A 16,744-nucleotide genomic window follows, 5' to 3' on the forward strand; every position below is an offset into this window, starting at 1 on the left:
GGGAAAAATGTAGTTGCTTTACAACTTTTGTCTCTATGAAGATTTTAAGTAGGGATATGCCATACATTTGATTTAGGAGCCAGTTTTAAGGCTGGTACAATGCGACATTGAGAAGTTAAAGCTGCAACAAGACAAGCTTTCAAAAAATGTTCACAAATGGTATCTTAATAACATAAAATATATAATTTAAATATTACTTAAGTACCTTTAAACCATTCAAACATCAAATGCCACAACGACTTAGAAATATTCCATTTATTTATCAAAACCCATAGAAAACATGAGCCCGCTACGAAAGAACATATTGGTATAGAATCCCCAAAAGAGCGACTAGGAAATCATTAAAGTGACTAAGACTAGTGAATGAACTAAGTGCCCATACAAAATGGGCTACCCTTTACAGTTTGGCTTTTGGTGATGACGATGGTGGTGACAATGGTGGGTCCTCAACCTTTGGATTGTTCTCCTCCAGTGGCAGGAGGTTACCCAGAGCAAAGATATTCTTCGGATCGAGATGTTGTTTGGCTGCCGAGTACAGTGAACTGCCCGTTTCGGTGATGGCGTTTTTATACCAATGGCTTCGGATCTTGCCCACGCCATGGTGATGGGATAGTGATCCCCCGCAGGACAGGATCTCATCCCGAGCACTGTGCTCGATGGCCTCGAACAGCTCGACGGGATTGGATATGTCTATGCAGCGGAATCCAAAGTAGAAGTAGATACAGGCACCCGCGTCGTATGTTTGGGTCACTCTACACGAAATGGTGTAATAGCTAATGCCACGTTTGTGGCACTCCTAAAAAGGGATAAATAGACTAAAGTTAGTAAGTGTCATAGGAAGTGATTAACTTAAAGCACTCACAGAAACCACACGCTGTTTGACGGAGCGGCAGAGCAGACTACAGCGATCCCAAGGCACCGATGTCTCAAAGGACTCCGCCACAATTCCCTGATGCAAGCCGAAATCCTGTAAAAATATATGCAAACTAATTTAGTAAACTTTTTGGTAGCATTTTAACTAAAAATACTTAGTATTGATTTTTTCAAAAAAACAGGTAATAATTTAAGAAAACAATACTACATTATCATAAACTTTTTTAACAAATTGCATTTCAAAGCATTTTGAATCAAACTAATCAAAAAAATACTAATTAAACTTAATTATTATCAGAAAGGTAAATTATTGGGTTTAACTTAAGTCAATTGGATTTAAGATGAATTCATTAAACTGTTTAATGACTAACTTTAGTGAGATTAAACTTATATGTAACAAAAGCTTATCAGCGAATAGATTAATTAGTTAATTTATGACCAATCAATATATGATAAAAAAATGTCAAAATAACAAATGTATTAATCTTTTATCTCTTAGTCGTGGAATAATTGCCATGCAAATTAGAGTCTTATCATATAACATCATTACTGAGTAACAACATTATATAAAGACAGTAATGCATTGGGTTGTAAAACCGAGAATGGTCATCATTATAAAACTAATGATGTTAATTTTTACTTAACTTTTACACTATTTATTTAGAAATACAAAACAAAAACTCACCCTAATGTACGCAATTACAAATGTGAGTATATAGCCGCGTTCCCCAGTTCTGTCCGCCCGCCGGAAATCCCTGGAACTTGTCGGCGATCTCGTAGATGAGTGCCTCCTGGCGCTGCACATCCTTCAAATCGCCCTCGAACAGCAAGGTGGCGGCGCAGATCTGGTTGAGATCGATGCCCTTCCAGGAGGTAACGTAGCGCTGCTTCAGACCATCCACCAGACTGTCCCAAAAGGACTTCTCCGGCTTCAAGGCCTGGCCGAACATGAACTGCTCGTTGTCCATCAGCCGAACGGAGGCCGGTTGGCATCTTCTCCGGGCCACTTCCCGCATGAAGAGCACTCCCTGCTCGAAGTTTGGAAAGGCCAATGATCCATAACGCCTCACCGTTGGCAAGGGACGTACTTTGAGCACTACTTCGGTGATCACGCCCAGAGTGCCTTCGGATCCGAGGATGAGGTGATTGAAGTCAGGTCCACAACTCACACGCGGTGCACTGCACTCCCGTTCCAGAGTTCCCGATGGAGTGACCATCCTCAGACGCACCACCAGATCTTCGATGTTGCCGTAGACGTTCTTCTTCATGCCAGAGGCTCGGGTGGCCACCCAGCCGCCTAATGTGCTAAATTCATAGGAATCCGGTTCGTGACCCACTGTCAATCCTTCTTGCTTTAGAACTCTCTCCAGATCCTGGCCCACAATGCCGGATTCAAAGCATACGGTGAGATTCTCCCGGTTTAGCCACAGTAGTCGATTCATCTGGGAGGTATCCAAGGCGCAGATCATCCGACTCTCGTTCTGGGGACAGGTGATGGCTCCCGACACACTTGTTCCCCCACCAAAAGGCACCAACATCACATCGTGCTTGTGGGCCAGACGCACCAGCTGAACAACTTCGTCGTGGCAGCGAGGCCAGACCACCAGATCCGGAATCCGACGGAATTTGTGGTGCCACAGACTGTAGATATCGTTGAGGGTTTGGCCATGACACCGCACCAGCCGATCGATTCCCTCCTGGGAGTGATCCATTTGCGTGGTGCCCTTCAGTTCGTGCAGGAAGGGTTGGTTCTCCACGGGTCTGGGATACGATCGCGGCAGCTGGGGATACGGCTTGGTGGGATCCACCACCAGATCGAACTTTTTCTCCACCCACTTGGTAAAACTGGGCAGTTCACAGTTACCAAGGGGATACCTGTAAAGGAATAGGGGATTATATGCTGCTTGAGTAAGTAATAGTTCTAAAGTGATCATCTCACCTATCACCGCGAAAACAGATGACGCCATCCTGGCCATAGAACTGCGAGTCGTTGTAGCCCCATCCAAACCACTTCAGGGACTCATGGCTGTTTTGGAGCAATAAACAAAATAAATTAATAATTTTGGCTGTAATATAAATATTTCACATTTAGTGGTTTTTCAAAGGCAAAAGCTTTCAGGAACTGTTAAAAATTTTCCATTAATTTAATAGCTATACTAAAATGTTAACCTCACCTATTGTGCATATACAAAGTTAATTAAATTTTACATTAATTTAATAGTTATACTAAAATATTAGCCTTACTCTCTGTGATTATACAAAATAATTTCAGTCTATTAAGCTTAAGACCATATCTTACTAAGCTTATGTCTGAAATTATTTCTTTATTTAAAAAAAAAAACCCTAATCTGTTTTGTTAGTAGCTTACTAAAAAAGTTTTACTTATTATTTGAAAATTAATATATTTAGTGTTAAATATCACCTTTGTCATGTTATTATTTTTAATAAAAAAAAAACATATATTTAAGAATAATGTATGTAAATATATTTAAGACCTGGTCTTTATTTCTTATCAAGCATAAATTTCTCTGTGTAAATAGTGCTTAAATGGAATAATAAAGCTCACCGCTTCTTGGGGAAAACGCTCTCCACGGTTTTCGAGAGGCGGGAGTCGAGGGTGAGGGAGGTACCCTCGCCGGGCGCCGACAATTCCGGAGCTTCCGTGGTCACGGCATTCCGCTTGGCTGCCATTTTCCGGACTTGGACAAGTTGGGTATAAAAAAATACTTTTCCTATGAGGTTGCAAACGCTTTTCAACCGCTTTTCAACCGCTTTCACATGGGCGCAAAATCGATAATTGTTGTGAATCCCTTCTTTTTTTTGTTGGCGGCGTCAGGAAAAGCGTAGCCTGCTGATAGGTTGAAAGTTTCTATTTTTTTTTGAATATTGTTTATCTACTTGTGAATGGAACTCCTAAGCTAGTGACCAGTACGTTGCGCTAAAAACTAAAATTACTTAAATAGAAATTGCACTAGAAAATAATGCGGCCTATGTTGCGCGCACTTGGCTTTCGTTCCCTCAACTGCACGGAAATGGGAATAATGAGACCACGGCCGGAGAGAGAGTGAGAGATAGAGAGCCGGGGAATAACGGAGAGTTCAAGAGAGAACCCGCCCCCAAAACAGGCGCGAACCTTTAACCGATTCGCCAAACGGTTCGAATTTAAAATTTGTTTTTTATCGCATAATCCAAGCAAGCTTTGACTTTATTTCTAAAGAGGTGAAGTTTAAAATGCCTTAGTAAATCACTTTGTACCGGAATCGCAAGCGACTAACACCGTGTTCGGCTCGAGTGAAAATCTTTTCTGTGTTTTGTTCCAAATTCTTGTTAGGTTCGTAAAAAAATATTATTCGATTTTATTTTTTTTTTAATTTTTGTGATCCGCCAGAATGCCCGCAAAGAAGGACTCGACCAAGGGCTCAAAAAAGGGAGCGGCGGCTCCTGCTGGGGCGAAACCGACCGCCGATCCTGTGACATCTGGATCGACTGCCACCGTGGAACCAGCCGCCAAGGAGGCCAAAGGTGCCAAAAAGGGCAAAGGCAAGAAGAAGTAACATTTCCATCTGGATTTCTAGGAACTGGCGTTAATGGCATAAGAAGAAATTAAATTCCAGCAAAGAAAATAATGATAAAATAAATCGCTTCTAAGCAAGGCGCACTCTGTATAACCGTTTCGCTCAGGGGGTGAAAATACGCCCACAAGGAAGAGAGTACAAATTTGGGGGTGGTGGGTTCCATAGGGGTGTTATTTTCCCCCATACCCTTTCAATTTGTTGTTCTCTCTGGCTTATCTGTCAATTTGTTTAATGCGATAGTCATATATGATTTTTGAATGAAATACTGCTCCACAACGAAGGCGTAGGCAACATGTTTGGGAACCTCAGATTGATTATTTTTAGTTTTATTTAGATTTCACATTTTATTCTATATAATAAAATCGTTATTTCTATTTAAAAGCCCCTTGATAAAAACCTGCATACGCCTCTGTTGACAGGTGTTTTAAATTAAAATATTCCTTCGGGAATAAGGTCATTGTAAATTATTTCCAAGAACTTGGAAACAAGAAAAAGATATGGAAATACAGAGTATAATGCGTCCTACGGACCTATAAATAAAGTTTCTATTGAAACGTAATAAGAGTTTCAAACAAATCAATTCAAACTATTTGACCAACTACTATAAATTGGTCGTGAAAGACTAGCAGATGTTAGTTAATTTTTAATGCAAACATTAGGGGTTACCTTTTAGAGCCCCTAGAACAAGCACTTTAGAATTAAAAGTGCTAAACAAAAATGCATTTATTTAACACAAGCCAAAATAAAAGCTTCGATTTTTCCGCATACGAGTTGGAAGACTGAAAAAATTCTTTCACTATTTTCAGATTTTAATAACAATTACTTTTGGCTAACTTCCGTAAATCAAATTACACTGCATCTTACTAGTTTCCGGTTTAAATTCACTTTGCGTGCCTATTTGCTATTTGTAAATAATTCAAAATACCATTACAAAAATATTTTTTGCAAACTCATGAGAATCCTTGGAATTCAGATTTTCTGATAATATGCTTAATTTGAGTTAAAGGACTATTAAATTGATTTATGGAATTCCCAACTGTTTTTTTCTCGAACTCGAAATCTTTATAAATCAGATTTTGCAGTTTTGAATCTTATGTAAGATGTCCTTTGTTTTCATCACTGCGGTTTCGCTATTTATTTACCAATGCGAATAGGCATATTTCTATTGGTCTGACCCGAATTTATCAGAAAATGCTGCAACATTTGAGCAGTAATAGTAATCCCAACACCCGCACTCACATCGACCGATTCAACTGCAGCGGGCAAGTTTGAAACCGAAACTGAGCTTATCCGCAGCCTCACAACTTTTCTCTTGCAAATGACAGCGGCGTCAACACATTGTTTATTACGTACTTATTTGCACTATGCTGTACAGTTTAACAATTGTTTGAAGTGTAAATTCGTCAATGCTCCGCCGAACGACGCGGCAATACGACAAAAAACGACAAATCCGAAAAAGGGCGGTTATTTGAATAATTTTCACACCGCCGAAACACACGAAACCTGACGACATTCAGTACTCAAAGCCAAAGTCTGGAGACACTGTGAGCTAAGATTTAATTGGTTGTCTTTTGAACGGAATTCGCATTAACCCATTTGAACTTTGCAACTTCAAAAACGCTTGATTTCCCTTATTGTTATTTGTTTTATTGGCAAGTTAGCAAGTTGCCGTTATCAACAGTTATGACAACACGACAGCTGGAGTTTACCTAAGCGTAATCGCAGCCAGGAAGTGTAGGGTAAATATTAATTAGCAAAGGGTAAAGCATTTTCTGTAAAAATGCAAGCGCGCCCGCCTTGTTTTTGTAACGTTTATTTTGATTTTATTTGAAAAAAAACTGTGGCCTTGTGGCGCCACCTGTCTTTCAGTTATTGAACACTAAGGTCATATCGATAGATTGATGATGACAAATTTATAAAGAAAATGTGATAAAATAAATGGAAAGAGTATTAAACATCAAACTATAAATTTAAAATCTGTTTTGAAACGTTATGTCTATATATGCTATATTTAAGTTGCCCGATTTAAGAAAATATACAAACAGATTTGTTGTAACTACTCATCTTGCTATATGCATAGGGGCTTGCAACCTAAAGTGTTTATCCTATATTTATATTATGAAACTATAAATTAAATATTTAAAATATACAAGAAAACTATCGATAACTCCTAGAAGTCCAAACCGTGACTCATGATTTTACCATCACTATCCCGTTCGGCATTTACCAACACTAACACCTGCAAGCAACTTGTCGTTTTCAAAGCGAAAAACATTAAATAAAACGCATTTAAATGGCCAAAACAAACATCACTCGCTTCGGGTCAGCATAGAGCGCTTAAATAAATAATAAATTCATAGTTTACCGGATGGTAAATGCCCGTAAAAGCAAAAAGAGAGGCTTGCCAAGTCGCCTCTGTGTGTGTGTGTGCGGGTGTGGGTGAGTTTGCGTGTTAGTGTTGGTGGGCAGAACAATAACAAGCCCAAAAATGCCAATGGACATGGAATGTAATGGAGCAGGACCAACAATATTCACAATAGCGCTCCATCAGAGGCGATGAATCACAGGTGAGTTTGGGCCCAACCCTTTATTATAGCCCTCTGATATATGTATATTCCATTTTACAACAGCCACAACCGTGCCTTAATTAACGAACGAAAAGCAATAAACTTAACCAAAAGATGCCGCTGCTGAGTAAATGCTTCCCCTGCTTTAAATTCAAGCGCGAGGAGGTGATCGACAAGCTCGACTACAGTAACACCCCATTGACAGATTTCCCGGAAGTTTGGCAGCATGAGCGGACCTTAGAGGAGCTCTACTTGAGCACCACCAGAGTATGTTCTTATTGGCTACTTTTCTAGGCTGCCTATTTACCTTGTCTTATCTTCCAGTTGCAAGCTCTGCCGCCGCAGTTGTTTTATTGCCAGGGATTAAGGGTGCTCCACGTGAACAGCAACAATCTGGAGAGCATTCCCCAGGCCATCGGCAGTCTGCGCCAGCTGCAGCACCTGGATCTCAACCGGAATCGTGAGATTATTGCACTATCTTCCTCCTCCTCTAAAAACTACAATGTACATTACCCCTTTTAGTTATTGTCAATGTGCCAGAGGAGATCAAGTCGTGCAAGCACTTAACCCACCTGGATCTGAGCTGCAATAGCCTACAACGTCTTCCCGATGCCATTACCTCGCTTATTTCGCTGCAGGAACTGCTGCTAAACGAAACCTACCTGGAGTTTCTGCCTGCAAACTTTGGCCGATTGGTCAATCTGAGAATTCTGGAGCTGCGACTCAACAATCTCATAACGCTGCCCAAGTCCATGGTGCGTTTGGTCAACCTACAGAGGTTGGACATTGGTGGCAATGAGTTTACAGAGCTGGTGAGGCAAAAAAATATGGGTATTCTCTAGTTCTGATAAGGTTACAGCTAAATTGGTTTTATTTTGTTTGTAAAATCATTTATTTACGTTTAACCCTTTTTGAATATTGTTATCAGATCTAGCAAATACCCTTTGTAACGAGGTAAAATGTATACTAACTTTTAATTCCTTTCCAGCCCGAAGTTGTTGGCGAGCTGAAGTCTCTACGCGAACTTTGGATTGATTTCAATCAGATACGTCGCGTTTCGGCCAACATTGGCAAACTGCGCGAGCTACAGCACTTTGAGGCCAATGGCAATCTACTGGACACACTGCCCAGCGAGCTGAGTAACTGGCGCAATGTGGAGGTGCTGTCCATATGCTCCAACAGTCTGGAGGCTTTTCCCTTTAGTGTGGGCATGCTAAAATCCCTGGTGACATTGAAGTGCGAGTCGAATGGATTGACGGAGCTGCCCGACAGCATAAGCTATTTGGAGCAATTGGAGGAACTGGTCCTGAGCCACAACAAACTGATTCGTCTACCGAGTACGATTGGAATGTTAAGGAGCCTTCGCTTCCTATTCGCCGATGATAATCAACTGCGGCAGCTGCCTGATGAGCTATGCAGTTGCCAGCAGCTAAGTGTCCTCAGTGTGGCCAACAATCAGTTGTCCGCCCTGCCACAGAACATTGGAAACCTGGGCAAGATGAGGGTGCTGAATGTGGTCAACAACTACATCAATGCGTTGCCCGTTTCGATGTTAAACCTAGTGAATCTCACATCGATGTGGCTGAGCGACAATCAATCGCAGCCGCTGGTGCCGCTGCAGTATCTGGATGCGAGTACAAAGACCCAGTTAACCTGCTTCATGCTGCCGCAGGTGACGTTCAAGATGAACAGTATACAGGCCCAACAGCAGGCCCAGGAACAGTACGAGTTCGTCTACGCCAACCAGCAGCAGCCCCACGTGAGCCCATCCCGGAGGATCTGCTTCGCCGAGGAGGCCACCATTCTGAGCAATGCCAAAGCACAGCCCGCGCCCAGCTATCCCACGTATGTGGCCGCTCCGCCAACTCCCACGCCCGATCAGATGGCCGGATCCGTGCGGCTGATGCGTTCACCCACACCGTATCCCAAGGAGCTGCGCCAGATGGCCAAGTACGTGCGGCAGGCTCAGGCGGCGACCACATCGGCCAATGCCAGCGAGGTGAGGGAGGCACGCGTGGTGGCCAACGGCCAAGTTCACTGTGATAGCAGCAATGCCAACCAGGATGTTGTGGACCAGGCCACAGCAAGTGCAATATACGGCATTACGCCGGAAACGACACACATCTACGGAGTCTATCAGCAAGCGCCGCAGATGGCGCATCCAGTGCCGACGCAGGAGTACTACGGTTTGCCACTGGTCAACTATGAGGCACACTATCAACAGCTGTACGTGGAGGCCAACACGCCGCTTCCCACCACGCATTTAAACGGGGATCAGGACTACGAGTTGCAGCCTCTGCAACAGCAAGCCATGCAGCAACAAGCGGCGCCACCTCCTCGATTGGAACCGCCACCGTACCACATAGCTCGCGTCTACACAAAGAAAACGCCCGAGGATCTCAACCTGTACGAGTCCATGCGGCAGCGTAAGCAGCAAATGCAGGAGCAAACCATCTACCAGGATGCCTTGAACAGCAACTTCAAGACCACGGCCATCGGGGCCCAGGAAGTTGAAGAGTCGGTCGATCAGTTGGACTACCAGAACAACATTAGCAACAATTTAGAGCCAAATCCGGAGGAGGATGACCAGGAGCTGGACGACAGCATGTCGCAGCACTCGCTTAACTCCACGGCCACCAACAATACTTCCAAAGCGAGCCACAAGAAATCCACCTGGATATTTGGTGTCCACAAAAATCCAACAGTCAAACAGGTTACCCTCAAGTGGGAGCATAGCATCGGCTTCGACGTAGCCGAACTGCTTAATCAGGTGAGTCTATTGGCCTTTGATCCTTGAAATCAGTTAATATTAAGGACTATTTTCCATTACAGGTTGGCATCTTTGTAAGCGCTGTGACGCCAAATACGAATGCCGCCCGTCTGCTGAACCTCAACGACAAGCTGCTGGAAATAGACGGCTACGACCTGACCAATGCCAAGCTGAGCGATGCCAAACGAGTGCTGCTTAACTGCGGCACGGTCATGAACATTATGTTGTCGAGAAAATGATGGACCATTTGTTTACCAACCTAAGCCGATTCCCAACCCGAGACCGAAGACTTTTTGTGCATTTTTCTAACGCATTTTTCCAATAAGCAGCATAGGCGATATCGGATGACAACCACTTGGACCTATCATAATGTTAGTTCATAATCACTCCCTTCCGTACTGGCGGTCAATCGATCAGTCATAGAGCAGTCATCGCCAGCTAGAGGATCCCATGCTTTTCGTATATTAGTTAGATAGACGAATCCAAACTGCCATTTTCCCTACACCTAGATGAAGTATCTTCATACTCAATAGATGAATAATACCACAATACGGCCAAAATTAGTAGTTATAGCCCTGAACAAGTATTCTCAAAATTTGAATTGGAAATGAAATGCATTTATGATTTTAATTTAAAACGGTCGTTTTGTAATCCAAATGAAGCGACTATTAAGTTCTATTTATCAGAGTTTGATTTAATAAATCAGTATTTAATCGGTATCTTTTGTAAATAGTTAAGTTAAACATTAGAAAAAAAGCAATATTACGTTGTGTCAATTATGAGTTCTAGACATACATAATCACGATGCGTAGATTACATTAAAAGGGCATTTGTATCTCAAGTTGTGCGACAATTTTTATGACCGCCAGCGGAATGTAACAGCATAATACACATAAATAGTGCAATTAGCGTCGATTATAGGTATATATATATACGCACTCATATATATACTCGCGATAATCAGACGAATTACCTTCAACTAGCGCCTATTTTACGCCCAGCGTTGTTCAAATTTGTTCCCAAAATTATATGTATAGATCAATTACTTGATTACGAAAGATATTTGCTGTTTATGTTAGTTGTTATGGTGCAGCAATATAAATTCTATATATATATTTACAAATACGTAACTCCATATTTATTGTCCAATCGATCGAAGTGTCAAACATTATTTTCAATGACAAACTGTTAAAAGTTAACAAACTGAATTCTCACACTATTGGCGTTGTGATCAGTATTATTATTTGTCTGGTTAAACACATGCAATCTATTCGAAAGTTAAGCACTTCTATTATTCATAGCGATTAAATATAGTCATACATATGTGCATTATTGAAGAACACACACGCCCAAACACACTCACGCACACACACCCATACGAATACAAATGTAGCTAACTTAAGCAAGCGCACACATTTTGCCAATTCAATTTGATTTAAGAGCGTTACCACAAATCACTGAAATACAACTTTCACTTTGTCATTTCGCCATAGTTTTTGATTAAATCTTATCCAGCCGCCAAAAGAGCATAGAACAAAAACGATCCAGTCAACAGTCGACGGCCCTTTTGATTAATGTCCCCGGCTGCCGCTGTCGTTATCGACAGGCAATTATCTATGGAAATTAATTGTCGGCGACATTTGTAGTGTGCCAGCCGGCTGACACCAGCGAAGCACGCAATCCAATCCACCAGGACGAGCCACTCCCCGCATGTCCATGTCCCACTGGCTACAACATCATCAGCGACAGCGCCAGCGAATGTCGTCTGTTGCGGCACTTTTGGCCATATATATTTGCATAAAAAGTGTACAACCAGCGGAATGGTCTATAAATTCAACCGGAAAGTAGTCAACCTAAAAAGCGCAACCAAAGACAATGGGCTGAAAGCGATAAATAATTTAAACTTTTGAAGGAATGCAGGTAATTTGGAAATCTAGTATACGTGTGAGATAAAGGTGGTTATTTAATTAATATATTTTATAATTTATTTGTCAAGAAGCTAAGAAGATCTCTACTGTTAAAAAACCTTTAAGGTTTTTTAGACCTAAAACATAGTAAAAAAATACAATTTTTGGTCAAAGTAAAAATTTAGTATCTACATTAGCGGTGAAAAAAAGTTTTTTTTAGCTTATGGAAAAAGCAACTAAAATTATTTTATAATTTTTTTTTTCAATTTTGTAACACTGTGAACTAATTAGGAAATTAAAAAAAAAGATTATCGATCATATGTTAGTTATCAAACAAAATTTTTGTTAAATGTAAGTTTAATATATAGAACAGATATTAAAAACTTTTATTTTGACCACAGCTGTATTCCAGTATCGTTTGCAACTTTAAACTCAAAGGTCTTAAAAAGTCAGCTTATTACACTATTATTAAAACAAATTATGATCTCTTACTATGTATTTTCGGCTAAGAGTTTTAGCTCTTATAAGGGATAGGGCAGTTTTTTAGAGAGATGTTATTAGTTATAAGTAAATTAAGCAAAACTCCCATGGTTCTTAAGCCTCAAAGCGTAAAAACAAAAAACGATGTTTGTATGAATATACATACGTATATATTTATTTTGTGCGGCTCTAATAATTACACTAACACACTGCCTCTGGGGAGCTTCGCGCTGAAAGGGGAGTTGACGGGCGGCGGGCAGCCTTGTCCTTGTCAAATGTTTCGTTATCTGGTGCAGTTGTTGTTGTTGTTGTCAAGCCCCACGCTTTTTTTTTGTTAAGACATACACATATAGCAATTCCAAAAGAACACCCAGAACCACCCACCTTCACCCCCTTTTGATAGCGTCAACATCAACTAAAACTGTAAGCGACTTCAAACGGCGCTTTGTCAGTGACCTTCGCGTGTTGGGGCGATGGCATATGTTTTTTTTTTCTTACCACCCACTTGGGAGGGGGGTGGGGGTGTTTCGAAGTAATGGGTTGGAGCAAGGCTATATGGCCTGAGTCCCGGCAAACTTGATTTGACATATGATGTGCCCGTTTCGGTGTCGACTCCTTATCCAATCTGGCCCAAATACATTTATCAATATCGCTTCTGGTCGATTGAAACACCACCCGGAGGCGGCAAGTCCTCACGTCTGGTCGGCATCGGCATCGGCACCCAAGTATCAGAATCACTCGTCGTCCCATCGCCCACTAACCCACCCAATCGGTCATTAGCATTTTCGGCGTGTATTTATGGCCAGAAAATGTTGCGCCATAAACATGACAACAAAACAAAATGCGACAAATTTGCGCCGATTGCCCATGTGGCAGGCAGGCAGGCAGGCAGGCAGGCGGTAGTCAGAATCTCCTATCCCCCAGGGCCAAATAATTGTCATCCGGAATAAAATATGTATGCACGATTATTATTTGGCTTACGCTCAATTGGAGGCCGGAGGCATTGGCGCAAAAAGCCAGGCTCAAAGCAGGAGGGCCAATTGCAATGCAGAAACAATTGCATACTTGACGGGGCAAAGTTTATTTTTATGCGAGCGACGACACTCAGGGTGGGGTATTGAGAAGTAGGTACAGTAAGGACTCTCTAGGAGGTGTTAAAAAACATATTGATCGGAGCACTCGTCATTGAAACTTTAAGTGCAAATGCTTATCATTAACATACCCTTTCTGAATTAGAAGATTTTTCTTATAAATAGTAAAACATCTCTGTTTTTGTATGTACATTTATTTTTTTTATTTAATTGTTACCAAAAATCAATAACTATTTAAAATTTTTATTTCAGGACCTTACATTTATTAAGTAGGTGAAAATAAAAATTGTTTAGGTATAAAAATTTAATATTGTAACTATACCCAAAAATAAATTGTCAGAAACTTATTTTTACTCAATAAGATCAGTAATTAATTAATACCACGAAATAATAAAAACAAAACTTGGGTGGTTTAAAAAAAAGGCCTTAGACTAAAGTTTTCGACTCTTCGGTATAGAAACTAAACTAAAAAGAGTAGGAGCTAGTTTATTTAGTATTGAATTAGAACTTATAGTTTAAAAGTGTCTATAGTTTATTTTTAAGACACACTTTTTATTATTATTTAACTTTTTTTTTTTTTTGTGTGTAAGTAACATTCATGAGGAGTCTTAAAAGTTTGGTTGTCAGTCCATCCTCCAAACTTCCATGATTTTAAATTAATCAAAAAATAAAGGAAAACAGGAAATTTGTAAGACCTTGAGTTCATTTAGATTCAAATTAATATACACTATGAAACAACTTTCGCTACAGCATATAACAAATTTAAATGTGGGTTTCATGACTTATGTTTAGAGCTAAGAAGCAGGCTCAAAAAGTCAACTGCTACGAGCTGTTGGTTGGCCTGACCCCCATTTTCATTGCCTTAGCTCAACTTTAGACCAAGAAATTTTTGGGCGTCTTAAAGGAGCTTTCCCTGTGCCACACACTTAAACTTGTATCCACACGCACGGCTAGTGGAAACAAATCAACTCTGTTTTGGCGCCATGCGGCGTAGTTGCTCTGCACTTTGCCTTCACTTTGGCAGACCGACAAACGCGACCGCGACTCTCGGCCAGAAAGCCAGAACAGAGCAGAGCAGAGAGCCAGGCCAAAAGGCAAAGGCAATGGCAAAGGCAGTGGCAGCCGGGCCAACTAGTTTTTCTTCAGTTCCTACTTTTGGCTTTTATTGTGCACGGGGTTTGTGTTGTTTAGTGTGCCACTGGCGCTAACAACGTGCGGTTCACTCTTGCGGTCTTGTCGCCGACCGGTAAAGCCAGTAAGCGGAATAAAACCAACACCGATTCCGGGCCTCTAAACAAAGGTTTAAACAAGATCTGTGCAGATTACACAAGTTCTTTGAACTCCCCCCCAAAATATCCCTATCCCCTTTTTGGGGTTGTGTAACCCATCAGGTTTGGTTGCACTTTAAAGCCGATTACCGATTACTATAAATATTAATAGGTCTTATTGATTGGTTGTCGTCGGCGGGATCAACGCAAGGCGACCCATGTCCTTTCTCTCGCCCACACTGCGACTGGAAAATCTGTCCACGCAGCCCACGATGACGCAGGATCATGTGCCCGAGGACCAGCGCTATAACAAACAGAACATCGTGGCACAATGGTGCAGTCCCATCAATGGAAAGGTATGCAAAAAAGAAGAAAAAGAGTTTTCCTTGAAACCGCAACTTAAATTGATGGAAATTTGCGATAATTGCCCCCATGGTTTTTCGCGCAGATGTACCGCATCGAGCTGGAACACGGAACCACCAGTGGGAGGCGCATGATTTGGGTCAATGGACGGGTAAGTTTTCTAGCTCTTCGCGCTGGCTGATGGGCTTATGTGTGGCGATGGCGGTGGCTTTCGGAGCTGTTGAAGTATTTGCATTGTGAGGGCGCGCACTTAATTACAGGTCGTGTACATACGTGTACTTTTCTAAGTGAATTGCTTTTGACTCCCCCGTGAGCGGTTGTCCTTTAAGCAGCACAGGATATTAATTAGGAGTTTGAATGCTATAAAATAATTTGCATAATCTAGTAGCTACTTGAGTTAATGCAGAGCGCTAAGCTGATTAAGTTCGAACTAATAGCTTGAAATTACATTTTACCATAACAAATTTCATGAGTTTTCTTTGCTTGTATAGTCATCTTTGAAATAAAAATTGAGGAAGTGAGTTTGAGGCCCAAACTAGTGTTAAAGCGTGTAGAAGTAGAAAACCAGCAAATACAATAATTGAGCATAAACTTTTATAGTCTTTGAGCGACATTGCCAAGTTAAGTTATGTTAAATTTATGTTCACGTTCTTAATAAATTTGTGTTTATTACGCACTAACTGCAAACTTAAGCCATCATTTAAAACTTAAATACATGAGTTTCAATAGAATTTCAACTTAAATGTACAAAATTAAACTCAAATTGAATTGTAGTAACTTTAAGCAGTATTTATCAAAAATCCTGCAGCCAAAAAAAATAATAATAAGTGGGTCTTGAAAAAAAACTACAGACAGTGCTAAAGTAGAAGTATTAATATTTATAATACTGAATAATATAACCCCTATACTATTTAGTTTTAGTTTTATAGCCTTATTTTAAAACCACATAAGTTTTATTTTAATATTTTCGAGGTATTAATGTATTACTCATCTTATTAAGAAATTTTTCATACCCAATATATTAAAATTCATGTAGCAATAGTTTAGTTTCTGTGTCAATTTTTTCTTGGGTATGATATATGAACTTAAGACAAATCACTTTTAATTGAGATTGCTAAAGTTTATTCGGTACCAACTCTAGTGACTGAATTATTTCCTGTTTTTTTTTATAACCCCACACAGGAGGTCCTGCGTCGCGACTGGATGTTCAAGCTGGTGGGCGAGGACACCTTTCACATCGATCAGACGCGCTGCATCATACGCGTTGATCCTGCGCCGGGTTTCAAGTACGAGTACTCCCTCTACATCGATGGCAAGTCGCACGAGCAGTACACCGAGGATATAACCAGGCAGTATCGACTGTGGCTCTACACATGCGATTCAGAGGCGGAGGCGAGGCAGGAGTACAGGATAATGCTCAAGCTGGACACGCTGAGTCTGTACGTAAACGACGAGCTGCGCACCGAGGAGGTAGGGGATGGGAATGGGTTCGAATCGGGGTGCCACTTCCGCCACACCAGCCTTACACATTTTATTACCCCCCCATTCGCAGTCGGTTTTCGTTCACGGCGGCACAGACACCAAATTCCTGCTGCAGGACACGGAATTCGTGCTTCAGGCACGCTCAAGTGGCAATAAACATGATGGCATCGTTCACACTCTGCTGGCCAATGGGGTGCCAGTTCCGGAGGCAAAGATTCAGGAGATTATGCAAGAGCCGGTCTCCATTTTGCAGGGCAACTGAGGCACCGGCACCCCCTTTACACCATAGATACGTTTTGCATTTGTTGAATTTTTCCCCCAATTGTTAATAAAAAGTTTTACGGAAACTGTTTTCAAACCAATTAAAG

At 41.2% G+C, this 16,744-nt stretch overlaps 3 protein-coding genes and 1 long non-coding RNA gene across 8 annotated transcripts; 3 read left to right on the forward strand and 1 right to left on the reverse strand.

Moving 5' to 3' along the window:
• Positions 1-240: 240 nt before the first annotated feature.
• LOC128254407 (alkyldihydroxyacetonephosphate synthase) lies at positions 241-3,900 on the reverse strand. The gene is given in 6 exon segments (XM_052983505.1): positions 241-796; positions 863-967; positions 1,559-1,603; positions 1,605-2,748; positions 2,813-2,899; positions 3,440-3,900. Coding segments are annotated over 6 exon segments (1,905 nt in total). The 5' UTR covers positions 3,565-3,900; the 3' UTR covers positions 241-397.
• A 152-nt stretch (positions 3,901-4,052) lies between these two features.
• On the forward strand, positions 4,053-4,527 carry LOC128254420 (uncharacterized). The gene is made up of 2 exons (XR_008267547.1): positions 4,053-4,204; positions 4,262-4,527. It is a non-coding gene; the product is annotated as an uncharacterized LOC128254420 (long non-coding RNA).
• Positions 4,528-6,670: 2,143 nt separating this feature from the next.
• Positions 6,671-11,267, forward strand: LOC128254406 (protein lap1). Its single transcript, XM_052983504.1, has 6 exons — positions 6,671-7,015; positions 7,079-7,282; positions 7,340-7,475; positions 7,538-7,827; positions 8,004-9,785; positions 9,848-11,267. The coding sequence occupies exons 2-6, from the start codon at positions 7,130-7,132 to the stop codon at positions 10,022-10,024; spliced, it is 2,538 nt and encodes an 845-aa protein (XP_052839464.1). The 5' UTR covers positions 6,671-7,015; positions 7,079-7,129; the 3' UTR covers positions 10,025-11,267.
• A 112-nt stretch (positions 11,268-11,379) lies between these two features.
• On the forward strand, positions 11,380-16,649 carry LOC128254417 (fas apoptotic inhibitory molecule 1). 5 transcript variants are annotated; one of them, XM_052983517.1, is made up of 5 exons: positions 11,380-11,705; positions 14,704-14,887; positions 14,980-15,045; positions 16,077-16,364; positions 16,447-16,649. In XM_052983517.1, exons 2-5 carry the CDS (start codon positions 14,750-14,752, stop codon positions 16,636-16,638), a joined length of 684 nt encoding a protein of 227 aa, XP_052839477.1. In that variant the 5' UTR covers positions 11,380-11,705; positions 14,704-14,749; the 3' UTR covers positions 16,639-16,649. The 5 variants fall into 5 exon arrangements, with proteins under 5 accessions (XP_052839477.1, XP_052839476.1, XP_052839475.1 ...); XM_052983516.1 differs by lacking the exon at positions 11,380-11,705 and adding an exon at positions 13,932-14,654 and having other exon boundaries at positions 14,743-14,887; XM_052983515.1 differs by lacking the exon at positions 11,380-11,705 and adding an exon at positions 13,933-14,563.
• Positions 16,650-16,744: the final 95 nt, after the last annotated feature.

This window comes from Drosophila gunungcola (assembly GCF_025200985.1).
Source record: "Drosophila gunungcola strain Sukarami chromosome 2R unlocalized genomic scaffold, Dgunungcola_SK_2 000004F, whole genome shotgun sequence".
Classification (NCBI taxonomy): domain Eukaryota; kingdom Metazoa; phylum Arthropoda; class Insecta; order Diptera; family Drosophilidae; genus Drosophila; species Drosophila gunungcola.